Source organism: Rhinopithecus roxellana, chromosome 18, assembly GCF_007565055.1.
Source record: "Rhinopithecus roxellana isolate Shanxi Qingling chromosome 18, ASM756505v1, whole genome shotgun sequence".
In the NCBI taxonomy this organism is placed as follows: Eukaryota; Metazoa; Chordata; class Mammalia; order Primates; family Cercopithecidae; genus Rhinopithecus; species Rhinopithecus roxellana.
In genome coordinates, this window is record NC_044566.1 from 98532126 (window position 1) to 98555076 (window position 22951).

At 37.4% G+C, this 22951-nt stretch overlaps 1 protein-coding gene across 7 annotated transcripts; it reads left to right on the forward strand.

Annotated features, from left to right (window-relative positions):
- The first annotated feature begins 711 nt into the window (after positions 1-711).
- TGDS (TDP-glucose 4,6-dehydratase) lies at positions 712-22606 on the forward strand. Of its 7 annotated transcripts, none has more exons than XM_030922159.1 (13): positions 735-922; positions 3027-3093; positions 4638-4706; positions 5999-6089; positions 13172-13314; positions 15192-15290; positions 16263-16304; positions 16418-16477; positions 17867-17910; positions 18480-18645; positions 19217-19275; positions 20231-20328; positions 21763-22606. In XM_030922159.1, exons 1-13 carry the CDS (start codon positions 837-839, stop codon positions 21828-21830), a joined length of 1092 nt encoding a protein of 363 aa, XP_030778019.1. In that variant the 5' UTR covers positions 735-836; the 3' UTR covers positions 21831-22606. The 7 variants fall into 7 exon arrangements, with proteins under 7 accessions (XP_010357204.1, XP_010357203.1, XP_030778019.1 ...); XM_030922158.1 differs by having other exon boundaries at positions 21777-22606; XM_030922160.1 differs by having other exon boundaries at positions 21741-21910.
- The last annotated feature ends 345 nt before the right edge of the window (positions 22607-22951 follow it).

The window sequence follows — 22951 nt, forward strand, 5'->3', positions numbered from 1 at the left end:
CTCGAACTCCTGACCTCAGGTGATCCGCCCACCTCGGCCTCCCAAAGTGCTGGGATTACAGGTGTAAGCCACCGCGCCCGGCCTGTAATAATATTAACAACAGCAAAAGATCATTTTGCAGGCCAGGCACGGTGGCTCACGCCTGTAATCCCAGGACCTTGGGAGGCTGAGGGAGATTGTCTGGATCCCAGAAGCTCGAGACCAGCCTGGGCAACTGGGCAAAACCCATCTCTACCAAAAATTAGGCGGGCGTGGTGGCGCACGACTGTATTCCTAGCTACTCAGGAGGCTGAGGTGGGAGGATTGCTTGAGCCCCATTGGTCGACGCTGCAGTGAGCCGTGATCGCGCCACTGCACTCCAGCCTGGGTAACATAGGGAGACCCTGTCCCCGACCGGCTAAAAAAAAATCATTTTGAAATTGCAACCTCCCATCTCCATCTGCAACAACTCCCTTTTCTCAGCTCAACTGATAGGTAACCTCTAGATATGGCTGTAGTACAAGAATGAAAGGAGGTACTCATTCATAAATCTGATCCATAGTGGCGGCATTTCCGGGAAAAATGTTCCATACCCCCACCATACCGGCGACCCTACTTACACCTGGCTGACCAGGCAATGGGGGAAAGGAGCCCCGCCTGCGCGGTGGTGAGCGCGGCCCCGCCCAGCCCGCTAGTGGGCGGGGAGAAATTGGCCACAGAGCAATCTCCGGAAGCTGCCGCTGGCCACCCTGTTAACGTGTCCCGCGAGTGAGGCGCGTCGCAAAAGGTCGCGGCAGAACTTCTCTGCGCTTTTCAGACCATACGCTTTACGGTACTAGGCATTGCTGAGCTGGGAGATGTCGGCAGCGGGTTGGGAGGAACCGTGGGGTCCTCCCGGCGGCTTTGCGAAGCGGGTCCTGGTGACCGGCGGTGCTGGTTTCATGTAGGTAATGGCCAAGCAGTGGCTCCCCAGAAACCCCTACCTTTTCCCGCAGCTCTGCTTGCCCTAGGCAATTTAGGTCCAGCTTTGAGGGGTCCTTATTCTGATGGGAGGGTCCTAATGCACGACCTAGACCAGCTTTTCTCTCCCTGGCCTGCAAAGAAGTGGTTCCTTTGAAACTGTGACTTCTTTAAAACGCCTCTTCCAAACCTGTGTTACTCTCGCCCTTCTGTGGCCCTAGGTGCTCACCACGTCACTCCTTGAGTGCGTACAAGTTACCCTAAGTTGCTCACCGACTGCTTCCCATCCCCAGCCTAGAGCACCCCTACCCCACGATGGGCCCTGTACACATAGGCACCCCAAAAACGATCTGAGGTTTATAATAGGACATCCAAACATTTACAAATCCACTGTTGACACCCTTTTCTTCCTCAGACCCACATTCGATCAGCAAGCCCTCTACTTCCAAAGTATATCCTTACGGCTACCACTTCCCACCACTCTTTCCCCTTTCCACCCTAGCCCATGTTTACCGTCATCTTTTGCCTAGACTGCTGCTGTAGCCTCTTGGTTGGCCATAACTGTGTCCACGCATGTTCCTTTAAAGCCTGTTGCTCACATACAAGTCAGTGTTTCTTAATCAGGTCATGTTAGGAGCAGGATTACTTCAGTGGTTCCTGCCACACTTAGAATAAAGCCCAAACTCTACCATATCTAGAAAACTCAAGAGCCCACGCCCTACTTTTGCAACGTAATCTGCTTTTCTGTACCTGCTGTGCGAACTGTTACAGTTCTTGGAACACACCAAGACACACGCTTCTATCTTGAGGCCTTTGCACTTGCTTCCCCTTTCGTTAGGCTGTTTGCATCACTCAATTCCGGTTTTTATCCAGATACCACCTCCTCAGAGAGTTCTTACCTGACCACCATATCTAAAATAGCCTCTTTCCCAACCAGCACACTTACCTCTACCTGCAATTATATTGCGGATTTGTGTCTGCTTGTTTATTGTTTGTATCCCTACTCTAAAATGCAAACATGATAAGGACAGAGACTACTGTTCACTCAGCACCTGGAAGAATGCCTGGCCCATTCTATATAAGTCTTTAGTAATTGTGGAATGGATGAATGCAAGAGTAATAAACAAGAACTCTCCCATCCTCCCCTCAAGGAACTCTGTGTCTAGTGGAAGAAAAGGGAATGTAAGGATTCCTGTTTATGGCCATTTGCACATTAAATCACCCCTTCTAATCTGACAAGTCACTTGGGGGACAGCATCAGGCTGGCAGGTTTCACTTAATGAGAAAGAGGACTATGGGCATGAAAGGGTAATACTTGTGTGAGAGTGCAGGTCCAGGAAGGGGGCGACATAGTGCTGTGAAAGGAATGCCGACTACAAACTCCAAGTTCATAATTTGGTCAAGGGCTGCCCTTTCCTGGAAGCCCAACATTTTAAGTATATATGGTAAATCTGGTAGATCATTTCACTGAGATATGCCTCTGATTCCCCTTTAGGGTCCTCTGAAGCTCAGGACCCACAGTGGATATCCAACTCAGGATGGTTTCAGCTGTTACTAGCCTAGGAATCCTGGGTTCAGTCTAGAACCCTCCTGAGGATTCTAGTTTAACATTACCAAAATCTTATACCAAGAAATAGCAATTGCAGAAGTTACTATTAAATATAGACAACTGACTATGCTCATAGTAATTTAATTTTTACATACTTATATCTGCAGTTCCTGAAAAGGCATGTACAGTTGTGCTTACTGGCTCCTGTTTATCGTTCCACTTTACTCCACACTTGTGCATACATGGATGGCATCATTTGGTTAAACTGACTTTTTTTCCCTATACCCAGAACCAGTGCATTCTCTCTTCTACATAGTCTAAATGGAATATAAAACTTTTGTTTATAGATACTGTTGAGAAGTTTGGTAAAAAGTTTGCGTGTGTGTATATTTAGTGTAGTTATATTGTTTTCTGTTATTTTAGAAAAAATTAAAGTTATCTTTGAGTATTTTCCTAATACTCAACATCTTAGGAAAATATTCAAGAATTTAGGGAAGTTAAGATTTTTCACTAACAAGATATACTTTTTTTTAAATAGTGCATCACATATGATTGTCTCTTTAGTGGAAGATTATCCAAACTATATGATCATAAATCTAGACAAGGTGAGTTTTATAAAAATGAGCTTCATGCACTGAAATTACATTTCAATTTATGTTTTTTAAAAGTACTAGAATCCTGTCATGCTGATATTTTAATTTTTTATTTAGTCATTTTAGCAATTTAGAGGCTCTATATTGTAATGTGCTTATGCTGTATTTAATCTTATTTGTCAGTTTTTGAAACTTGCATTTCTTATGGTGGTCCACAAAGTAAAGTTTTGGTTTGTTTTTTCAGTTGCGACTTTGCAAATGGACTTTTTGGATTTTCATTCAAAAAAACTATAAGAAAAATTTATAAGGCAGGTTGGTGATTATAAGCCTTAATCGGATTTTTTGTCTATTTTTTAATTGACATATCTTAGCTGTACTTGCTAGGGGGCATATGGTGATGTTTTGATACATGTATACAATGTGTAATGATCAAATCAGGGTAATTGGGACATCCATCATAAGAATAACTCTTAACTCTTATGAAGCTTTGCCTGACTTGCTATTATGGACAGGAATTTTTTTCTATATCACCAATATACCAACAGTTTGAGGAATAGGTATAACGAATTCTAATATGTGTAACACAGGTGTAATTATTTTCAATCACTAATTCCTTTTCTGTAAGAAGTGGTAAACTTTTCTAGCCACCAGTGGCTACAGGCAAATTTTGGCAGGAACATTTTTTTGTGTGTTTGTTTGAGATGGAGTCTTGTTCTGTCGCCAGGCTGGGTTGCAGTGACGCCATCTCAGCTCACTGCAACCTCCACCTCCCGGGTTCAAGCGACTCTCCTGCCTCAGCCTCCTGAGTAGCTGGGATTACAGGCGCGTCACCAAGCCCAGCTAAATTTTGTACTTTTGGTAGAGATGGGGTTTCACCATGTTGGCCAGGATGGTCTTGATCTCTTGACCTTGTGATCCGCCTGCCTCAGTCCCCCAAAGTGCTGGGATTGCAGGCATGAGCCACCACCCCCAGCCAGGAACATTTTTTAAAGTAGAGATTTATGAAAAGGTTTTTGTTTTGTTTTTTGGTACTTTGAAAAGGTAACAAAATTACTTGTTTTTTACTTTTAAGATATCAGAAACTTAAAATGTGTAAAAACAGCCCAGCATGGTGGCTCACGCCTGTAATCCCAGCACTTTGGGAGGCTGGGGCAGACGGATTACGAGGTCAGGAGATCGAGACCATCCTGGCTAACACGGTGAAACCCTGCTTTTACTACAAAATACAAAAAATTAGCTGGGCCATGGTGGCTGGTGCCGGTAGTCCCAGCTACTCCGGAGGCTGAGGCAGAAGAATGGCATGAACCTGGGAGGCGGAGTTTGCGGTGAGCAGAGATCACGCCACTGCACTCCAGCCTGGGCGACAGAGCGAGACTCAGTGTCAAAAAAAAAAAAAAAAAAAAAAAAGAGTATAAAACCAGGGAGCAAACACACTTTAAGAGGACATGTTCTTGTATTATAACCATTAACATCTATAGTCTAAAATAAATTGGTATTTGATTGGAAAAGCTAATGTCACTTTTTGTATTGCCCCTTCTGTGCTCTCTTCTTACAAGTTGGATTACTGTGCAAGCTTGAAGAATCTTGAAACCATTTCTAACAAACAGAACTACAAATTTATACAGGTATGAACATTTTCATGTAATTGTACTGTGACTCTTTAGTCATGCAGGGATTATAGTATCTTTGTACTTTACAAACCTGTGTAATATGAGCTTGAAAGGAACACTAATTAAAGGCCTTTTAAAAGGTCAGATAGTTAATTTCCAAAAGTACCATGTGCTCTAGAGGATACTACTTTTGATTGACAACACATACAAAGCTACATGTGATTTTTGGTACCTTAGCAGATCTACCAGTAGCTGACTGAATTTACATGGTTCGTATTTTAGTTCCTCCCTAGTCTTTCCCTATGAAGGTTGATTAACTCTGGAAGTCTCATTTTTAGACAAATCCAAAGTATAAACCATAGGACCAGTTCATTAATTTGCAAAGGGAAATGTTATTGTCAAATGAAACTATTTAACTTATGATATATGTTTTTTTAAAGTTATGCTATAAACTCTCTTTTTAACTACAAAACTTAAAGAATATACTAACAACCATTTCATAATTCTGTATGAAAGCATTTTCTTCAGCTATTGACGAATTGTCCAGAATACATATTTTTAGAAGAATTAAATGTACATATAAACGTTAGAAGTACCATAATTTTACTTAATTGTGATAAAATGTGTTTCAAAATGTCATTCCAGTTGTTACACTGTATTTTTTTGAGACAGAGTCTTGCTCTCTCGCCCAGGCTGGAGTGCAGTGGCATGATCTCGGCTCACTGTGACCCCTGCCTCCTCGGTTCAAGCAATTCTCCTGCTTCAGCCTCCCTACTAGCTGGGATTACAGGCACCCGCTACCATGCCTAGCTAATTTTCATATTTTTAGTAGAGACGGAGTTTCACCGTGTTGGCCAGACTGGTCTCAAACTCTGGACCTCAAGTGATCCGCCCGTCTCAACTTCCCAAAGTGCTGGGATTAGAGGCGTGAGCCACCGCACCCTGCCTAAGATATATTTTAATAATGGTTATCTCAAAGGGTGTTTAAAAAAATGCTAAAAAAGGTTTTCTCTTAATATAGTGGCCTTGGGTTGGCAAAAATGTTGTGGACAACACTAGCATGGTACTTAGTAGTTGTTGGTGCTCATTAAAATATTATTTGGAAAAATAATTTGAATTGAATATCTAATATCCTAAGATGCTGGAGAAATACATCATTGGTATACTTGTTTGAGCACTTAGTTGAATTTTCAAAACATTCTCTATTAAACAGGGAGGTGGGAGGTAGGGGGATGTTATAGTAAAAATGGTTATGAATGAGAGTGCTCAATGAAACCTAACCCTTTCATGTTTGCTTTTTCATATAGGGTGACATATGTGATTCTCACTTTGTGAAACTGCTTTTTGAAACAGAGAAAATAGATATAGTACTACATTTTGCTGCGCAAACACATGTAGGTAAGCATTGTTTTATGTTACAGTTATGATTGGCAGTTCTCTCCCAGCCTGCGCCCCCCTGCCCCCACCCACGTACTTAATAATACTTATATTTGAAAGAGGATATACCATACTGTACTAGAAAAACAGCCACTGTGTCATCAATAAACTCAGCACTTTTTAGATACTTTTATTAGCATTGCAAGGCTGTGTTAGTGAAATATAACCTTGAATGCTGTCTGAAAACTGGAGTTGAACCAATTCAAGATAGTAAAGGGGAGCAATGGGGAGATGGGCCGTCAACTGTATTTTTTACGTTGTTTTTCTTAAATTTTGTTGTGGGTATGCAGATGAACATTATTTATATCATTTTGTGAATTTTAGATATTTTCTAATAATTTGATAGTTTTATTATGAAATATATTTGAAAGCGTTTAGAAATACAGTCAAATAATGATAATGTGAGCACCCATGTACCTATCACCTGAACAAAAGGCAGAATGTTGCTGAATCCTCTTCAGTAGTAAGTACTACTGCTACCTATTACCAGATTTAAAGTTACAATTTCCTTTGCTTTTCTCTACACTTTTGCTGTTGTGTATATATATACATATATATATTTATATATAAATATATATATAATGACGTAGAGTTTTTTTTGTTTTTTCAGAATCCGTGTAGATTCATCCATGGAGTCGGATATAGATATAGTTTGTTTTCAGTGTCATTCCAGTCTAAAAAATATATATGTATACATCGTAGTTTACTTAATATACTTTATTCTTAATGGCCATTTGGGTTCTTTACACTTTGGAGCAACTTTGAACACTACTACCTTGAACATGTATCATGATACATAAATATACATTACATTTGGCTATATAACTGAGATCGTAAGATCTGCATACTTCATGTTGAGATAATGTCAAACCATGTTCCAAAGTAATTATACCAACTTCCACTCCTCCAGAAGTGTGTGACTTACTGTTGCTCCAGATCTCATCAAAGCTTAGTTTTGTCAGTCTTTCCATTTTTGCCAATTTCAGTGCTGTGTAGTGGTGTCTCATGTTTCTAATTTGTATTTTCCCTGATTACTAATAAGATTAAGTACTTTTCATATGGTTTTTTATAATTTGGATTTCTCCTTTGTGAAATGCTGTTGCAATCTTTTGTCCATTTTAAAATGGGATTGTTTACCTTTTTCTTATTGAAAGAGAAGTTTCAATGAGAAAGAATGGCAAGTAGAGTTTTTATATATTCAGGACACTAGTTCTTTGTCATTCTGTATGTTACAGATGCCTTCTGCTCTGTATGGCCTATCTTCTCACTTTTTTGATAGTGTGTTTTGATGAACAGATGTTTTCAATGTCAGTGTAGTGAATGTGTGTTTTTTCCTTTATGCTTACTGCTTTTTCAGTTCTTAAATTCTCTCCTACCCTGAGGTCATGAAGATATATTTTTCTATATTATCTTTTCAAAGCTTTATAGTTTTGTCTTTTACAATTAGATTTGTAATCCATCTGAAATTAATTCTTCTATAACACCAATTTCATGTTTTTCCATGTGAATACCAATTATTCCTGTACCATTTATTGAAAAGTTTACCAGTTTCTACCCTCTGTCATATCAAGTTTATTTTTGTATCTCTGTCTCTCTTCATTTGTTTGTCTCTGCCTGTCTGATACGCACTATATTGACGAATACAATGATTTCATGTCTGTTAAAGCAAATCCTTCTACTTGGTTAATGATAAAAGCAGTTGTGCACTTCTACCAGCAATTTATGAGATATTTGCCAACACTTGCTGTGTCAGTTTTGTGGTTTTAGTTTCCCTGATGAAGTTAAAAACCTTTTCATTTGTTTATTGGACTATTCTCCCTCTCTTTCTTATTAGGATATCCTCTTTGGAAAATTTCTATTTAAGTTTCGTGACCATTTCGTATTAAGTTGTCAGTTTTTTCCTTACAGATTTTATATATTTTGGATTCAAGCCTTTTGCAGCTACATTCTGTGTGTGTGTTTTTTTTTTTTGAGACCGAGTCTCACTCATTGCCCAGGCTGGAGTGCAATGGCACGATCTCGGCTTACTGCAACCTCTGCCTCCCGGATTCAAGTGATTCTCTTGCCTCAGCCACCCGAGTAGCTGGGATTACAGGCATGCACCACCACACCTGGCTAATTTTGTATTTTTGGTAGAAATGGGGTTTCTCCACATTGGCCAGGCTGGTCTCGAACTCCCAACCTCAGATGATCCACCCTACTCAGGTGATCCACCCACCTCAGCCTCCCAAAGTGCTGGGATTTACAGGCGTGAGCCACCACGCCCAGCCTTTTCCCATTTTTAATGGTGTCTTATTATTAGGGAAAGTTCTTAATTTTAAATGTGGGTTAAATTATCTGTACCTTTTTCTTTAGGGTTAGTGCTCTTTCTGTCTTGATTAAGAACTTGTTTCCCACTTCCAAGGTCATGGACATGTTGTCTTATAATTCTTTTCTTAAAAGTTACTGTTTTTCCTTTTACATTTAGATTTCTTCCCCATATCCATATCAATTTGACTCAAAATCATTTATTGAAAAGACTTGACTCTTCCTCATTGTCTCTTTTGTCATGGGTCAAATGTTTTTATATGTATGCTTCTATTTCTCAGCTCTGTTCAATTCTGTTGGTCTTTGTCTATGCTTATACTATTATCACACCATCTTAATTACTGTAGCTTTATAATAATTCTTTATAACAGCAAAGCAAACCTCCCACCCTGTTGTTCCAAAAAACATTTGACATTTGACATTGCTGTTCCAAAAAAACAATCTTTGACATTGTTGATCTTTTCTTATGCATGGTTTGTTTTCTATATAATGAATTTCTGGTCTCACCTTTATTATTTCATTATTTATGCTTTGTTTAGGCTTACTTTCTATTCTTTTTTCTAATCTTGGTGATATATTTAGCTTATTAATTTTCACCTTTTCTCTAATGTATACATTTTAGACTATGAATTTACTTCTAAATACTGCTTTATCTGAATCCCACAGATTTTCATATGTATTTTTTCCTTATCTTTTATTCTTAAGAGTTTGATTTCTTGCTGGCTGCGGTGGCTAACACCTGTAATCCTAGCACTTTGAGAGCCCAAGGCAGGCGAATCACTTGAGCCCAGGAGTTCCAGACCAGCCTGGGCAACATGGTGAGACCCTGTCTCTATAAAAAAATAATAATAAAAAATAAAACCCGGCATGATGGTGTGTGCCTGTAGTCCCAGCTACTTGGGAGGCTGAGGTGAGATCACTTGAACCCAAGAGGTGAGGTTGCAGTGAGCTGAGATTGCACCCCTGCATTCCAGCCTGGGCAATAGAATGAGACCTTGTCTCAAAAAAGAAAAAAAGAATTTGATTTCTTCTTTAATCCATGGGTTACTTAGACATGTATGTCTTAATTTCCAAACATGTATGGGTTTTCTTTTTCTTATTGAATTCTAGCTTAATTGTATATGATTAGATAACATACTCTATGATTGCAGTCCTTTATGCTACAACTTGCTTTTTGGCTCAGTATATGGTCACTTTCTGTAACTTGTGTATGTATTGAAAAGAATGTTAATTTGCAAACATTGGGTTCATTGTTCTTTACACATCCATTAGGTTAAGTTGGTTAATGATACTCTTTAAATCTCTTGCGTATTTCTGGTGAATTGAACCTTTTATCCTTATGAGATGATCTCTTTCCTCTGGTGATGTGTACTGCTTTAAAATCTATTTTGTTTGACATTAATATAGCTGTATTACTTCCTTTTTGTTTAGTATTTTCATGATACTTTTTCCATCTTTTTATTTCTCTAGTTTTATGGGTTAGCTGCATGTCTTGTAAACAACATGTATTTGTATTTTGATTTTTTTAAAACCCATTCTGACCATCCTTGATATTTACCCTCAGTGTTTAGTTTGTTGCTATATTTGGATTTATTCCTACCATCTTACTGTATGCTTTCTTTTCTCACCTGTTCTGCTTCCTTGGTTGCTGCTTACTTTTTTTTAAAAAAAAAGAATTCTTCCTTTGTAAAAAATTGTTTATTTTAAAAAAATTCTTGCTTGCTTTTTTTAAGGACTTGACTGAGGAATTTTTCTTATTCTCTTTTTCTCCCTCTACTAGTTTGGAAATTATATGTTCTGTTGGTACTCTTGGAGTGGTTACCCTACAAATTACAGATGTGTAATTAGCTTATCAAAGTGTAAAGTTCATCAAAACCTTTGTCCTCTTCCCATTTAATTTCCAACTCCATTTTTAGCTATTTTTAACTCTGTTTTTATCTGTTTTTGTTTTGTTTTGTTTTGTTTTTTTAGGCAGAGTCTCGTTCTGTCACCCAGGCTGGAGCGCAGTGTTGTGGTCTCAGCTCACTGCAACCTCTGCCTTCCAGGTTCAAGCAGTTCTCCTGCCTCAGCCTCCCAGGTAGCTGGGATTACAGGCATGTGCCACCACGCCCGGATTATTTTTTGTATTTTTAGTAGAGATGGGGTTTTGCCATATTGGCCAGACTGGTCTCAAACTCCTGACCTCAGGTGATCCGTCCACCTGGGCCTCCCAAAGTGCTGGGATTACAGGCATTAGCCACCATGTCCAGCCTGGAATTTTAAATTGATCTTATTTTATTTTGTTTTTTTATTCCCACTAGATGTCATTATTACTATTTTATATAGTCAGTAGTCATTATATTAGGGGTTTACAAAATAATACTCTAATTATGTCATTCTTCATTTATACCTGGAATATCTACATAAAAACAAGTTTTCCAGCCAGGCGCAGTGGCTCATGCCTGTAATCCCAACACTTTGGGAGGCTGAGATGGGTGGATTACCTGAGGTCAGGAGTTCAAGACCAGCCTAGCCAACATGGTGAAACCCCGTCTCTAAAATACAAAAACATTAGCTGGGCGTGGTAGCGGGCACCTGTTACCCCAGCTACTCGGGAGGCTGAGGCACAAGAATCACTTGAACGTGGGAGGCAGAGTTTGCAGTGAACTGAGATTGCGCCACTACACTCCAGCCTGTGCTTTGTTTAGGCTTACTTTCTATTCTTTTTTCTAATCTTGGTGATATATTTAGCTTATTAATTTTCACCTTTTCTCTAATGTATACATTTTGGACTATGAATTTACTTCTAAATACTGCTTTATCTGAATCCCACAGATTTTCATATGTATTTTTTCCTTATCTTTTATTCTTAAGAGTTTGATTTCTTGCTGGCTGCAAAGAGAGAGAGAGAGAAAAAAAAAGTTTTCCTTATAAATTATGTGCTTACCTTGATATTTAATTGTTATAGAAAAGCCAGGTTAAATACCTGATTATTTTTATTTATTTAGTAGATTTTACTATAATGAGTTGGTTTCCAAGTATCCTCCTTTTTCTTTTTTCTTTTTTTTAGTATTGTTATGAATTTGTAGATTTTAACACATTTGATTTTTTTTTTTGTTTTAATCACTTGCAGTTATTTTTCTTATTTATGTTCAAAATGACTCACCATTAGCCATTGAGAGGCTCTTCTAGTTGCTGCCTGAGTCCTTTTTGACATGACCTTAGCGGTCTTTGACAGCCATCTAACTTTCTGGTTTGATAGGATGTTTCAGTTTTATCTTCAATGTTTTTTCCCCCAAGATCTGGAATCAGCTCTTTGTCTCAGGAGCCATTGTTCCTTTTGGTGGGAAATGGTGTTTAGAGGCCACAATCTGGGCCCTGGGAGTGCTTATTAACTGATTGGACATTGTTTCAAGGCTTTTTCAGTTAACAAAACTAGGGAATATTATTCGCCTATTTACTTAAGATTAAAGGTGACATGGGTTTATACTGAAATGTCCAATTTAGATTCAGAGTTTTTGTTTAAATTCATCAGTCTTTCATTTATATCATCTTTTCCTTACCTTGAACACCTTGGTTCTCAACAGCACCACCCTAATTACTCATTTACTTTATTCCAGAACACACACACAGTCCACATTTCTTCTTTTAAGGACACCAGGTAGATTGGATTAGGACCCATCCTAAAGACCTGATTTTCACTTAATCACCTCCTTAAGAGCCCTATCTCCAAATATAGTCACATTCTGAGGTTCTGGGGGAAGAGGTTGGGCCTTAAGATGAATTATGGGGAGAACACAGTTTAGCCTATAACTCTGGATTAGAGGGAAATGCCTATGTAATTTGACTGGATATTTCCAAGTTTCCTTCCTTAGGGATTGGAAACATTTTACATCGTCATTGTCAGTGTACAAAGTGTCTTTTGCCTAACAGCCTCAACAACTAAGTGATTTGTCAAATTTTTGAATTTTTGCCAGTCTGATAAGAAGTGGTATCTCTGAGTTTTAAATTTGTGTTTTTTTTATTGTACATGAGGTTGATCATCATAATCTTAAGGACCCATTTGTATTTCTTCATCTAAACTGTTTATGTCTCCTACCTGTTTTACTGTAGGATTGTTCTTATTTATTTAAAGTTCTTTATAAGTTGACGATACTTAACCCTTTATCTCTGTCATTTCACATGGTTTTTCCCAGTTTGTTATTTTTGTCTTTTTAATTTGTTTTTAGTTTTTTAACCATGCAAAATTTTTATATGATCAAATTTATCCGTCTCTTCCATTATTGCTTCTGGATTGTGATTCATCATTAAGGAAGTTCCTTCCATTTCCTGGTTATAGAGGTTCAGTTCTTTTAAGGTGAATTTATTTTTAAATAACTCATTCAACATTTATTGCTTTCAGCAGTAACAGATTGATCTTAAAAAGCCTAGCCCTGTAATTCATAATTTTTTAAATTTAAGAACACTTTAAATTTCGGTGTATTATTTTTAAATTTTCTTCATTATAGAATAAAAACCTTTCCTGCAAATTTAACACTGATAGTTTTCTGGGTTCTAAGAATTTGCATGTACTATGTAATTTAGGTTTAAAGAAATCATAAATATCACTGCCTGTGTATGTTATTACTATAACTGTTGCAGCTGTGGTAAATGAAGAGCCATGAATAGTACCCTCCTTAAACCTGAGTCCATCATTTGGCATTTGTTCTATCCGTTGGGTAGACTTGTTTTAGCTTTTCACTCTTTTTTTTTTTTAGATCTTTCATTCGTACGTGCCTTTGAGTTTACCTATGTTAATGTTTATGGCACTCACGTTTTGGTAAGTGCTGCTCATGAAGCCAGAGTGGAGAAGTTTATTTACGTCAGCACAGATGAAGTATATGGTGGCAGTCTTGATAAGGTGAGCTTAGAAAATGTATATTTTATCTACTTAACCATGTACCATGATACAGTTTTATTAAACCTACACTGGGCTTTTTTCATCCTCAAATTATATACACTTGTAGCACTCTTCAAAGTGTTTTAGGATTCTGTAGAGGGACAGAACTGATAGACAGATATATAAAGGGATATTTATTAAGTATTAACTCACACGATCACAAGGTCCCACAACAGGCCATCTGCAAGCTGAGGAGCAAGGAGAGCTAGTCTGAGTCCCACAGTTGAAGAACTTGGAGTCAAATGTTCAAGGGCAGGAAGCATACAGCATGGGAGAAAGATGTAGGCTGGGAGGCTAGGCCAGTGTAGTCTATTCATGTTTTTCTATCTGCTTTATATTCTAGCCACACTGGCAGCTGCTTAGATGGTGCCCACTCAGATTGAGGGTGGCTCTGCCTTTCCCAGCCCACTAACTCAAATGTTAATCTCCCTTGACAACACCCTCACAGACACACCTAGGATCAATACTTTGTATCCTTCAATCCAATCAAGTTGACCGTGTTAACCATCACAGAATGTTATTGCATTGTCTCCTCTGTTCAGATCAAGTGATACCGCCCCAAATGGGGAACAACAGCCTAGTCTTGGTAGAGACTTATTTATTTATTTTTTCATGCCCCAGAAATCTCTTTAGGTAGATTTATTTGTAATTTTGCAAGAGAATTGCAGATCTCACCTTTTTGTCCCACTCTTACACATATGATGAATGTCATTCCATGGACCAAAGCATAAGTTACACTGCAGCATACTACCTGTTCATCTTTCCCTTTCAGTCATATTGGAATGTCAAGGAGACTGTAAAATTCTTGTAAAAACCAAAATCTTTTTTTTTTTCTTTTTGAGATGGGAGTTGTGCTCTTGTTGCCCAGGCTGGAGTGCAATGGTGCAATCTTGGCTCACCGCAACCTCCACCTCCTGGGTTCAAGTGATTCTCCTGCCTCAGCCTCCCAAGTAGCTGGGATTACAGGCATGCGCCACCATGCTCGGCTAATTTTGTATTTTTAGTAGAGATGGGGTTTCTCCATGTTGGTCAGGCTGGTCTCGAACTCCCGACTTCAGGTGCTCCGCCTGCCTCGGCCTCCCAAAGTGTTGGGATTATAGATGTGAGCCACTGTGTCCAGCCTTAGAATCTATTTTTTTAAATAAATCATGCATAAATATTGTACTTTTTATGCAAAGGAAACTCCATTGTCCAATCTATAATTTTTATAGTTGGTGTCTGCAGTGACCTCATTTTATTATTTATGAATTTACTTATTTTACCAAGACACATACACAGTGAAAATCAAATAGTCCGAAAAGACTGACAGTGAGAAAAAGTAGACCTTGACCACTTCTCAGTTCTTAATTCTGCTTCCAAGAAGTAACTGTTTTTCAATTCTCTGCAGTTGTTATCAGGTAAACTTCTTTGTTCATGCACCCTGCCACCCTACATCAGATCTGACACAGTAACCAGAGTGATTTTTAAAATGTAAGTCAGACCTGGCATTACTCTGCTCAAAAATCAGTCATTGTTTTACAGTGGCCTTCAAGGTTTTGGCCTTCCTCTAGCTCTCTGACCTCCTCTCCCATGGTCTCTCCCCTCATATCAGCCTTCCTGCAATTCCTTTGGACACGCTTCTGTCTCAGGGCCCTTAACTTGCCGTTCTCTCTCTCTGCTGTATAGGATTGTTGTGCACATTAAAGAAGTTACTACATGTCCTTGGGAAAACACCAGGCACATAGGATTTAAGAAGTGGCTTTTAAAATTTGGTGATTGACATTTCAAGTTTTAACATATGCTCTGATTTTTATACTTAAAATATGCATACTTTTTAAAATATGTATTTTTAAAATTAGGAATTCGATGAATCTTCACCCAAACAACCTACAAATCCTTACGCATCATCTAAAGCAGCTGCTGAATGTTTTGTACAGTCTTACTGGGAACGATATAAGGTAAGACCTGATTGCAGAAACTCTTGAAACATTTTCCTTTGGACTTAAGTGTTAAAACTCCAAGTGGGCTTTTTTTTTTTTTTTTCCTAAAGATTTTTAAGTTTTCTGTTTATTCTTCGGGGACAGTCTCGATCTGGCACTCAGGCTGGTCTCGAACTCCTGACCTCAAGTGATCCGCCCACCTCGACCTCCCAGAGTGCTAGGATTACAGGCGTGAGCCACGCCCAGCCCAAGTCAGCTTTTAGCAGCATGCTTAGAGTAGGAGGCATAGATTGAGAAAATTTACATATTACGGAATTTTAAAAACTAATTTCCTCTATTGTGTGGACAAAATAGGACCGACCTCTTCTTATTCAGTTCATCATTAAAGGAATAACTTGAATATACATTGTTTTTCTATTTCGGTAATAGGTAGAGTGTTACAGCTAGAGTCAGAATGAGGTTGGAGTCCTGTGAGTGGAGGAAGACAGAGGGAGGACAGATCCCCTTTCTGCCGTGTGCTTCTCTCTGCATGATTTGGCTTTCGTGGCTCCTCATGAATGGGAAGTAGACTTGCCCCTGGTGGCTCTGACAGTGTCAGTATGGGAGCCTTACCCCATATGAATTCTCACCTTGAATCTCCTACATTTGGCTTCCCACTGCTCTTGGTGAGTTTTTAGGGTGTGGGTCAGAGAGGCAAGCCTTGGAATTCCTAAAGATTCTCTCACCATTTGGGTTCTGGTGGCATCGGTCCTTTTCACTTTCATAGTAGCTCTTTTTATTTGTAGGGATTGGTACAATGAAGAAAGCCAATTTAGAGTCGTTGAGGTGGTCTTTAAAATAATCAGCTGGAAAGTTCTTCAGTGTTTTGCTATCAATCAGACTTATAAACCTGTGCCATCTGTGCTCATCTTCTTGTACTAATAAAAGAATGTTCCTCTTCATTTTTTTGGAACCTCTGCCTTTAACTGAATCCTGTTCTCTCCTTTCTAGAAACCTTACGTTAGAAAAAAATCTCTTCCCTTTGACCTTAAGGTGTGTAGAATTATTTAGGCAACGGTGCCCATATTTTGAAATTCTGCTCGTCTTTAAAATAGTCATCATTATTAGACCTTTTCAAAAGCCTTAATGTTGAATATTCTTTTAAGTTTCCAGTTGTTATCACAAGAAGCAGTAATGTTTATGGACCACATCAATATCCAGAAAAGGTAAACTTTACTTCTTAATTCATGGTGTTGTTCAGTGATTGTAACTTCTCATTATTTGAAATAACCTCTTTTCAGTTATTTGTCAAAATAATATGTTGTAAATTTTATGTAATTTTATATGCTGTATAACACCTCTTGCAGATTCCTTCAGACTTAGAGATTGAAGATGAGTTTTAAGTCTCAAGCTGGCTGACACTCACCAGCTGGCTTCACCACTTGGCAGAGATTTTGAAGGATCCAATGAGAATGATATATGTGAAAATACCTTGTACTTTTAAAGACTTTAAAGCATTGTAGTATACTTCTACCACTAGTGACATGTTGTAGTTGACTCCCTGTTTGCAGTCAGACCAGTATATCAGGGTATACAGAAAGTCAAAAGCTAGCTAGCTAGTGATGCAAGAAGCTTGTATACATTAACTGTCTTAGTGTCAGCTGGCTAACTGTGCCTCAACTTATCTTTATGGTGTAGGCATGAATATCTTCCAGAAAGTACTACAAGTAATGAATAAAAACATTTAGTTTAGAGGCTGAAAATGCCTGTGCGGTTGGTTCTGTATCATCAAGTCTGATTTCACATAACTTTGGCCACTTGGCCTAAATTTGGAGACTGAGTTTTTCCTCTGTCACCCAGACTGGAGCGCAGTGGCGTGATCTCGGTTCACTGCAAGCTCCGCCTCCCGGGTTCATGCCATTCTCCTACCTCAGCCTCCCAAGTAGCTGGGACTACAGGCACCCGCCACCATGCCCAGCTAAGTTTTTGTATTTTTAGTAGAGATGGGGTTTCACTGTGGTAGCCAGGATAGTCTCAATCTCCTGACCTCGTGATCCGCATGCCTCGGCCCCCCAAAGTGCTGGGATTACAGGCATGAGCCACGGTGCCTGGCTGGGTTTTCTTGCTTCCCAACTGGTTGCATTGATCTGTTTGCCCAAAGGAAAGGGCCATGTCATGACCTGCAGGTATTAATATTTACTTTGCTTAATTTTTCTTTGAATCCAAGAGCACTGGAATTTACTTTCTATAAATTCCTCAAGCAATTAATGCGTAGGTGCTATATATAATCCAATAAGTAAGATACAAATGTCTGCCTTTATGAAGTCAGCACAAAGGTGAGCCTTATGATGAGACCAACTGTCTGATGAAGACTTTTTCTGCATTTTTCCACTATTTAGATCATTTTATCTTCAAGTAACCTGTCTTCATGAAATAGCAAACTAAGAGTTCTTTTACTTATCAAATATTATAGTAGGTTTTAAAATGAACTGATAAAAAGAATTAGAAGCAATCCATATGTATATTTCTTAATAATCTTTTAATCTTGGTATGAGTTCAGATTCTTACTAATGAGTAAATTTCCAGTCTGAAATGATATTTAAATATTCTTTTAGGTTATTCCAAAATTTATATCTTTGCTACAGCACAACAGGAAATGGTATGTTATTATTACCTTTTTACCCATATGCTTTTCTGGTGTGTTAGAGTATTTGGTGACACTTTCTTGAATATCATAAAGTCTTAAAGGCCACAAAATTTAATGTCCCACCAAATTTAAGAATCATTTCTCCAGTGTAATAGTTTTTAAAATAATCTGTATCTTATTTTTGTAATTTACTTGAGATAATTTCAAATCTTAATAATCTATTATAGAACTTTGAATTATAGCATTAACATTTGAAATCTATTTTTATATAATTTTACTTTCTCAAAGAACTTATTTAGTAGATATTTCTTTAAAATGAACTTATGGTATAAAATTGAATACACATTTCACAGGGGTCACTAATATGTTTGCCACTTTCCTACTAAGTACCCTCAGGAGGTTTGGAAATTGTTTAAGAAATATGAACAAAATTTAGAAAAGCTATGAGAATGTGTATTTTCAGTAAAAGATGCTGGGATCCCCATGGGAAGTGGCTTCTCTGGAGTTGTAGTACCCAGTCAATGCTTTAGGAAACTTTACCTTTTTACACTTCATGATTTCACTTCATTTAATCTCTTTAGTTGCATTCATGGGTCAGGGCTTCAAACAAGAAACTTCCTTTATGCTACTGATGTTGTAGAAGCATTTCTCACTGTCCTCAAAAAAGGGAAACCAGGTGAAATTTATAACATCGGAACCAATTTTGAAATGTCAGTTGTCCAGCTTGCCAAAGAACTAATACAACTGGTATGTATCTATTTTAAAAGGGTGGTATTTTCAAAATTGTTAGTGGCAGTAACCATTAATTTAGTCAAAATCAGAAGCATACAGTTTACTTAATTTAAAAGTAAGCAAGTCGAAAATGAAATGGATTATGTGTACCATATGTGTCTTAATTTAAGTTTTATCACCTATTTAGTAACAGCTTTTCAGGAAAAAATAATTCATTAAATGTACAGTCCCTAATTGTAAGACATAACGCATTTTTAGAAATAGAAAATTGTGTCTTAAAATAAATAACAGTGACATATAAAATAATTACATCAGTAGTTATGAATATCCGTATATATTAGGGGACATCAATTATAAATTCGTTTAATAGAAAGAGGGACTGAATAATAACCAAAATCCAATGTGTATATCTGAGCTTCAGATGGAATTTGTATAAAGTATAGAAAGTGTTACTAAAATGATGTTCATTTTAGCTGTCTTCCCCGCTATGAAGCAGTTGTTTTCTTTTTAATCAGCCATTAAATACCATTGTTATTCTCTGATCTCATTTTATAATTTGACTCAAAAGCCTTCTCCATTTTGACAGATCAAAGAAACCAATTCAGAGTCTGAAATGGAAAATTGGGTTGATTATGTTAATGATAGGTGAGTAACAAGTTAAAACATTGGGGAAAGGTTGTGAAATCTTAGGTACCTTTAAAATTATAAAATATGTGGACTTGACCAATAACTAGTTTATCTCTTTTGAATTTTCTGGTAAAACATTTTTTTCATAATCATAAGTACCATACAGATTAAGTATAGCATTATTACTTACTAGCTATGTGACGTAAAAAATTATTGACCCTTTCCAAGTCTGAGGTTTCAAACCTCCAGTGTGAAATAGGGATAATAACATCTCTCTCTTTTTTTTTTTTTGAGACGGAGTCTCACTCTGTCGCCAGGCTGTACTGCAGTGGTGCAATCTTGGCTCACTGCAACCTCCACCTTCCCAGGTTCACACCGTTCTCCTGCCTCAGCCTCCCGAGTAGCTGGGACTACAGACTCATGACACCATGCCCAGATAATTTTTGTATTTTCAGTAGAGACGGGGTTGCACCATGTTGGCCAGGATTGTCTTGATCTCAACCTCGTGGTCCGCCCACCTCGGCCTCCCAAAGTGCTAGGGTTACAGGCGTGAGCCACTACGCCCAGCTGATAATAACATCTTTCTTATGAAAGTATTTTAACATTTATTTATAATGTATATTAAATACCTGACCCACAGCCTCGCATATGAGTCCTAATAAGGTTTTGTGTATTTGTTTATTCATTCATTGTACATTTGTTGAGTTTTTTTTATGTGTCAGGTATTTCACTTATATTTAGATCGTGGCTGAAAGAAGAAGATAAGACACAGAGAAAGTTAGGGACCTGGCATTATGGATGACTTTTTTTTTTTTTAATATATACTTGATTTTACAAACTTTCTGCAGAAAACCTATTGGGAATTTTTTGTCAAGAGAAAAATTGGGTTGTGGTGCATAAACACAATCTCCTAGTATCTACATTTGTAAATACATATCTACAATATCATTTTAAATTTGTTTTGTTTTCCAAGACCTACCAATGACATGAGATATCCAATGAAGTCAGAAAAAATACATGGCTTGGGCTGGAGACCTAAAGTGCCTTGGAAAGAAGGAATAAAGAAAACGAGTAAGTTATCAATTAATCATTTTGGGGTCAAGTCAGGAAAATGTAAAGGAAAAACAACTTATTTCCAGAACATTATACAAACCAGTGGAATACTATGTTGAATCATTTGTACTTTTCAGATTGCCACATTTCATATATTTCTGGTAATAGTCCTGTGTTTCCTAAGCATCTTGAATTTTATAAACCAACTTCTGATCAATCTTGCCATATCTTGTTAGCATTAATCAAACACCTATATTGTTTATTCTGAGGTACATATTTTTTCACTTTCTTCACACTCCTAAAAGGTATGTCTTTTTGTAATCACTAGTGTCTTGTATTTATTATTGTAGCTTTTTTCTTTTTTACATGTATGTAAAATAATGATCCGTCAGTAGCATCTTAGAGTTCGTGAAATAGAGCTGCAGTCTTTTTTGTATCTTGAGGCTTTTTATATTGAAACCAACAAAGGTAATACATTTAGTATGTGCAGAAAAATCTATTAAAATAAGTGCTTATAAAGTCTGTGTATATATATTAAAGCTCTATTTAGAAATGTATTCATGAGAAAAGATCTACCCAGATGTAAAAAAAAAGTTTTGATTCATAGCTTGAAATACAAAATACTTAAGTCAAATACGAAAAATCAAAAAACAATTTAAAACTATCAGGTTTCTTTAAACTAAAAAAGCTTTTACTGATAGTATAGCAATATAAAATAATTTAACATATTACTGGAAGAAAGGTGCTGGGCACAGTGGCTCACATCCGTAATCCCAGCACTTTGGAGACCAAAGTGGGAGGATCACTTGAGGCCAGGAGTTCAAGACCAGCCTGGGAAATATGGCACGACCCTGTCTCTACAAAAAGTAAAAGAAAATCAGCAGGACATGGTGGCACATGCCTATAGTCCTGGCAATTTAGGAGGGTGAGGTAGGTGGATCTCTTGAGGCCAGGAGTTTGGGCCTATAGTGAGCTACGATCACACCACTATACTCTGGCCTGGGTGACGAGACCCCATTCTCTTAAAAAAAAAAAAAAATGCAAGAAAGTTCACATCAACTCATTGTGACTCTGATGCAGTGTTATCATATTTATATGACCAAACACTGTATTATACTTTTTTATATAAAATAATCTTATAATCAGAGCAGATGACTTATTTCCCACACCCCAAATTCCTTAATATCAGAATGTCTTAAATATTTATACCAACAAGTTCAGTATTGCATGACTTTTGAAGTTAAAAAGAAAAAAAATCATTGATTTTTAATTATAAATTTTTTAGGTGATTTAAATGTCTTCTGATTGACTTCATTGTTAAGTTCAAAATCAAATTGTTTACATCATTAGGCAGCCCTTGTCTGCTGCTTAGCTGATGGGCAAGACTTAGCTAGCAGGAACTCAGTAAATGTTGGTTAACTGATGTTTAGTTTTTTCTTTTTTTGTCTTTTGTTTTTTCCTATGAGTTGAATGGTACAGAGAGAATTTTCACAACTGGAAGAATGCGGAAAAGGCATTAGAACCCTTTCCGGTATAATCACCGTTTATATAGTCAAGACAGTTGTCAAAGAAGAAAATTATCCTACCTCTACAAGTGGTATGAAATTAAGTGACCAAATGAAGTGCTCTCTTTTCATTTGAAATTAGATTCATGACTTTTTGTATAATATTCAAATGCAGAATGCCTCAATCTTTGGGAGAGTTTCAGTACTGGCATAGAATTTAAATGTCAAAATTCTTTCTGAAACCCTTTCTCCTGGAAACTAGGAAATAATAGGTGTGGAAGACTCTCCCTACGGGTAGCCAGGAAGAAGTCCTCCTGGTTCCGACAACCATGAGGGGTAATGGTGCTAGGCAGATGGCAACCTTCGCTGGTTTTGAGCTCAGTCAGCTTCCCAGCCTTTCCCAGCGCCTAAGAAAGTCTCTGAAATGTTCGTTTTTATGCAATATAGGATGAGTCTTATATCCTAATTCACCTTTTCTTTTTTTAAGATCTGATATGCTATCATTGCCTTAGTAATGGAACAAAATAAAAGCATATCTAGCACTTTTTAACTTTTGATAATTTTGTAAAATTGATTACGTTGAATGCTTTTTAAGAGAAGGATGTAAAGTTTTTATATTTTCACAATTAACCTATGTAAAACCTTATATCAGAAATTTATCATGTATTTACTGTTTAAAATGATTTTATTTATAAAATTGTCAATATCTTAATGTATTTAATGTAGAATATTGCTTTTTAAAATAATATGTTTTTATTTTGCTGTAGAAAAATTAAAAAAAATTTGATTATGTATTTTTAATCCTTCTTTGCCCTAAAGACTTTAAGATGACTTGAAAAAGTGACTGATTGGCTATTGGGTTGAGAAAGGGAAAATAAGCTGGGTGACCCCCTCTATTAAGAGTGCAGATTTTGGTATGGAGGCATCATAATTCCTCATTAGAAAGTCTTACACTTTAAAAATACCCTTAAATACCAGCTTCTCACTGTGCTTAGGGATCCCCAAGTCCATCCCTCTTCTCTTCAGTTTCTCCAATTTCACCTTTCAGGAGAGAAAGAGAGGGAAGACAAGTGTGTCAGTTGAGTTTTGCAGGAAGCAAATGCTGAGAGAAAGTAATGATTATAATGGTAAAAGAG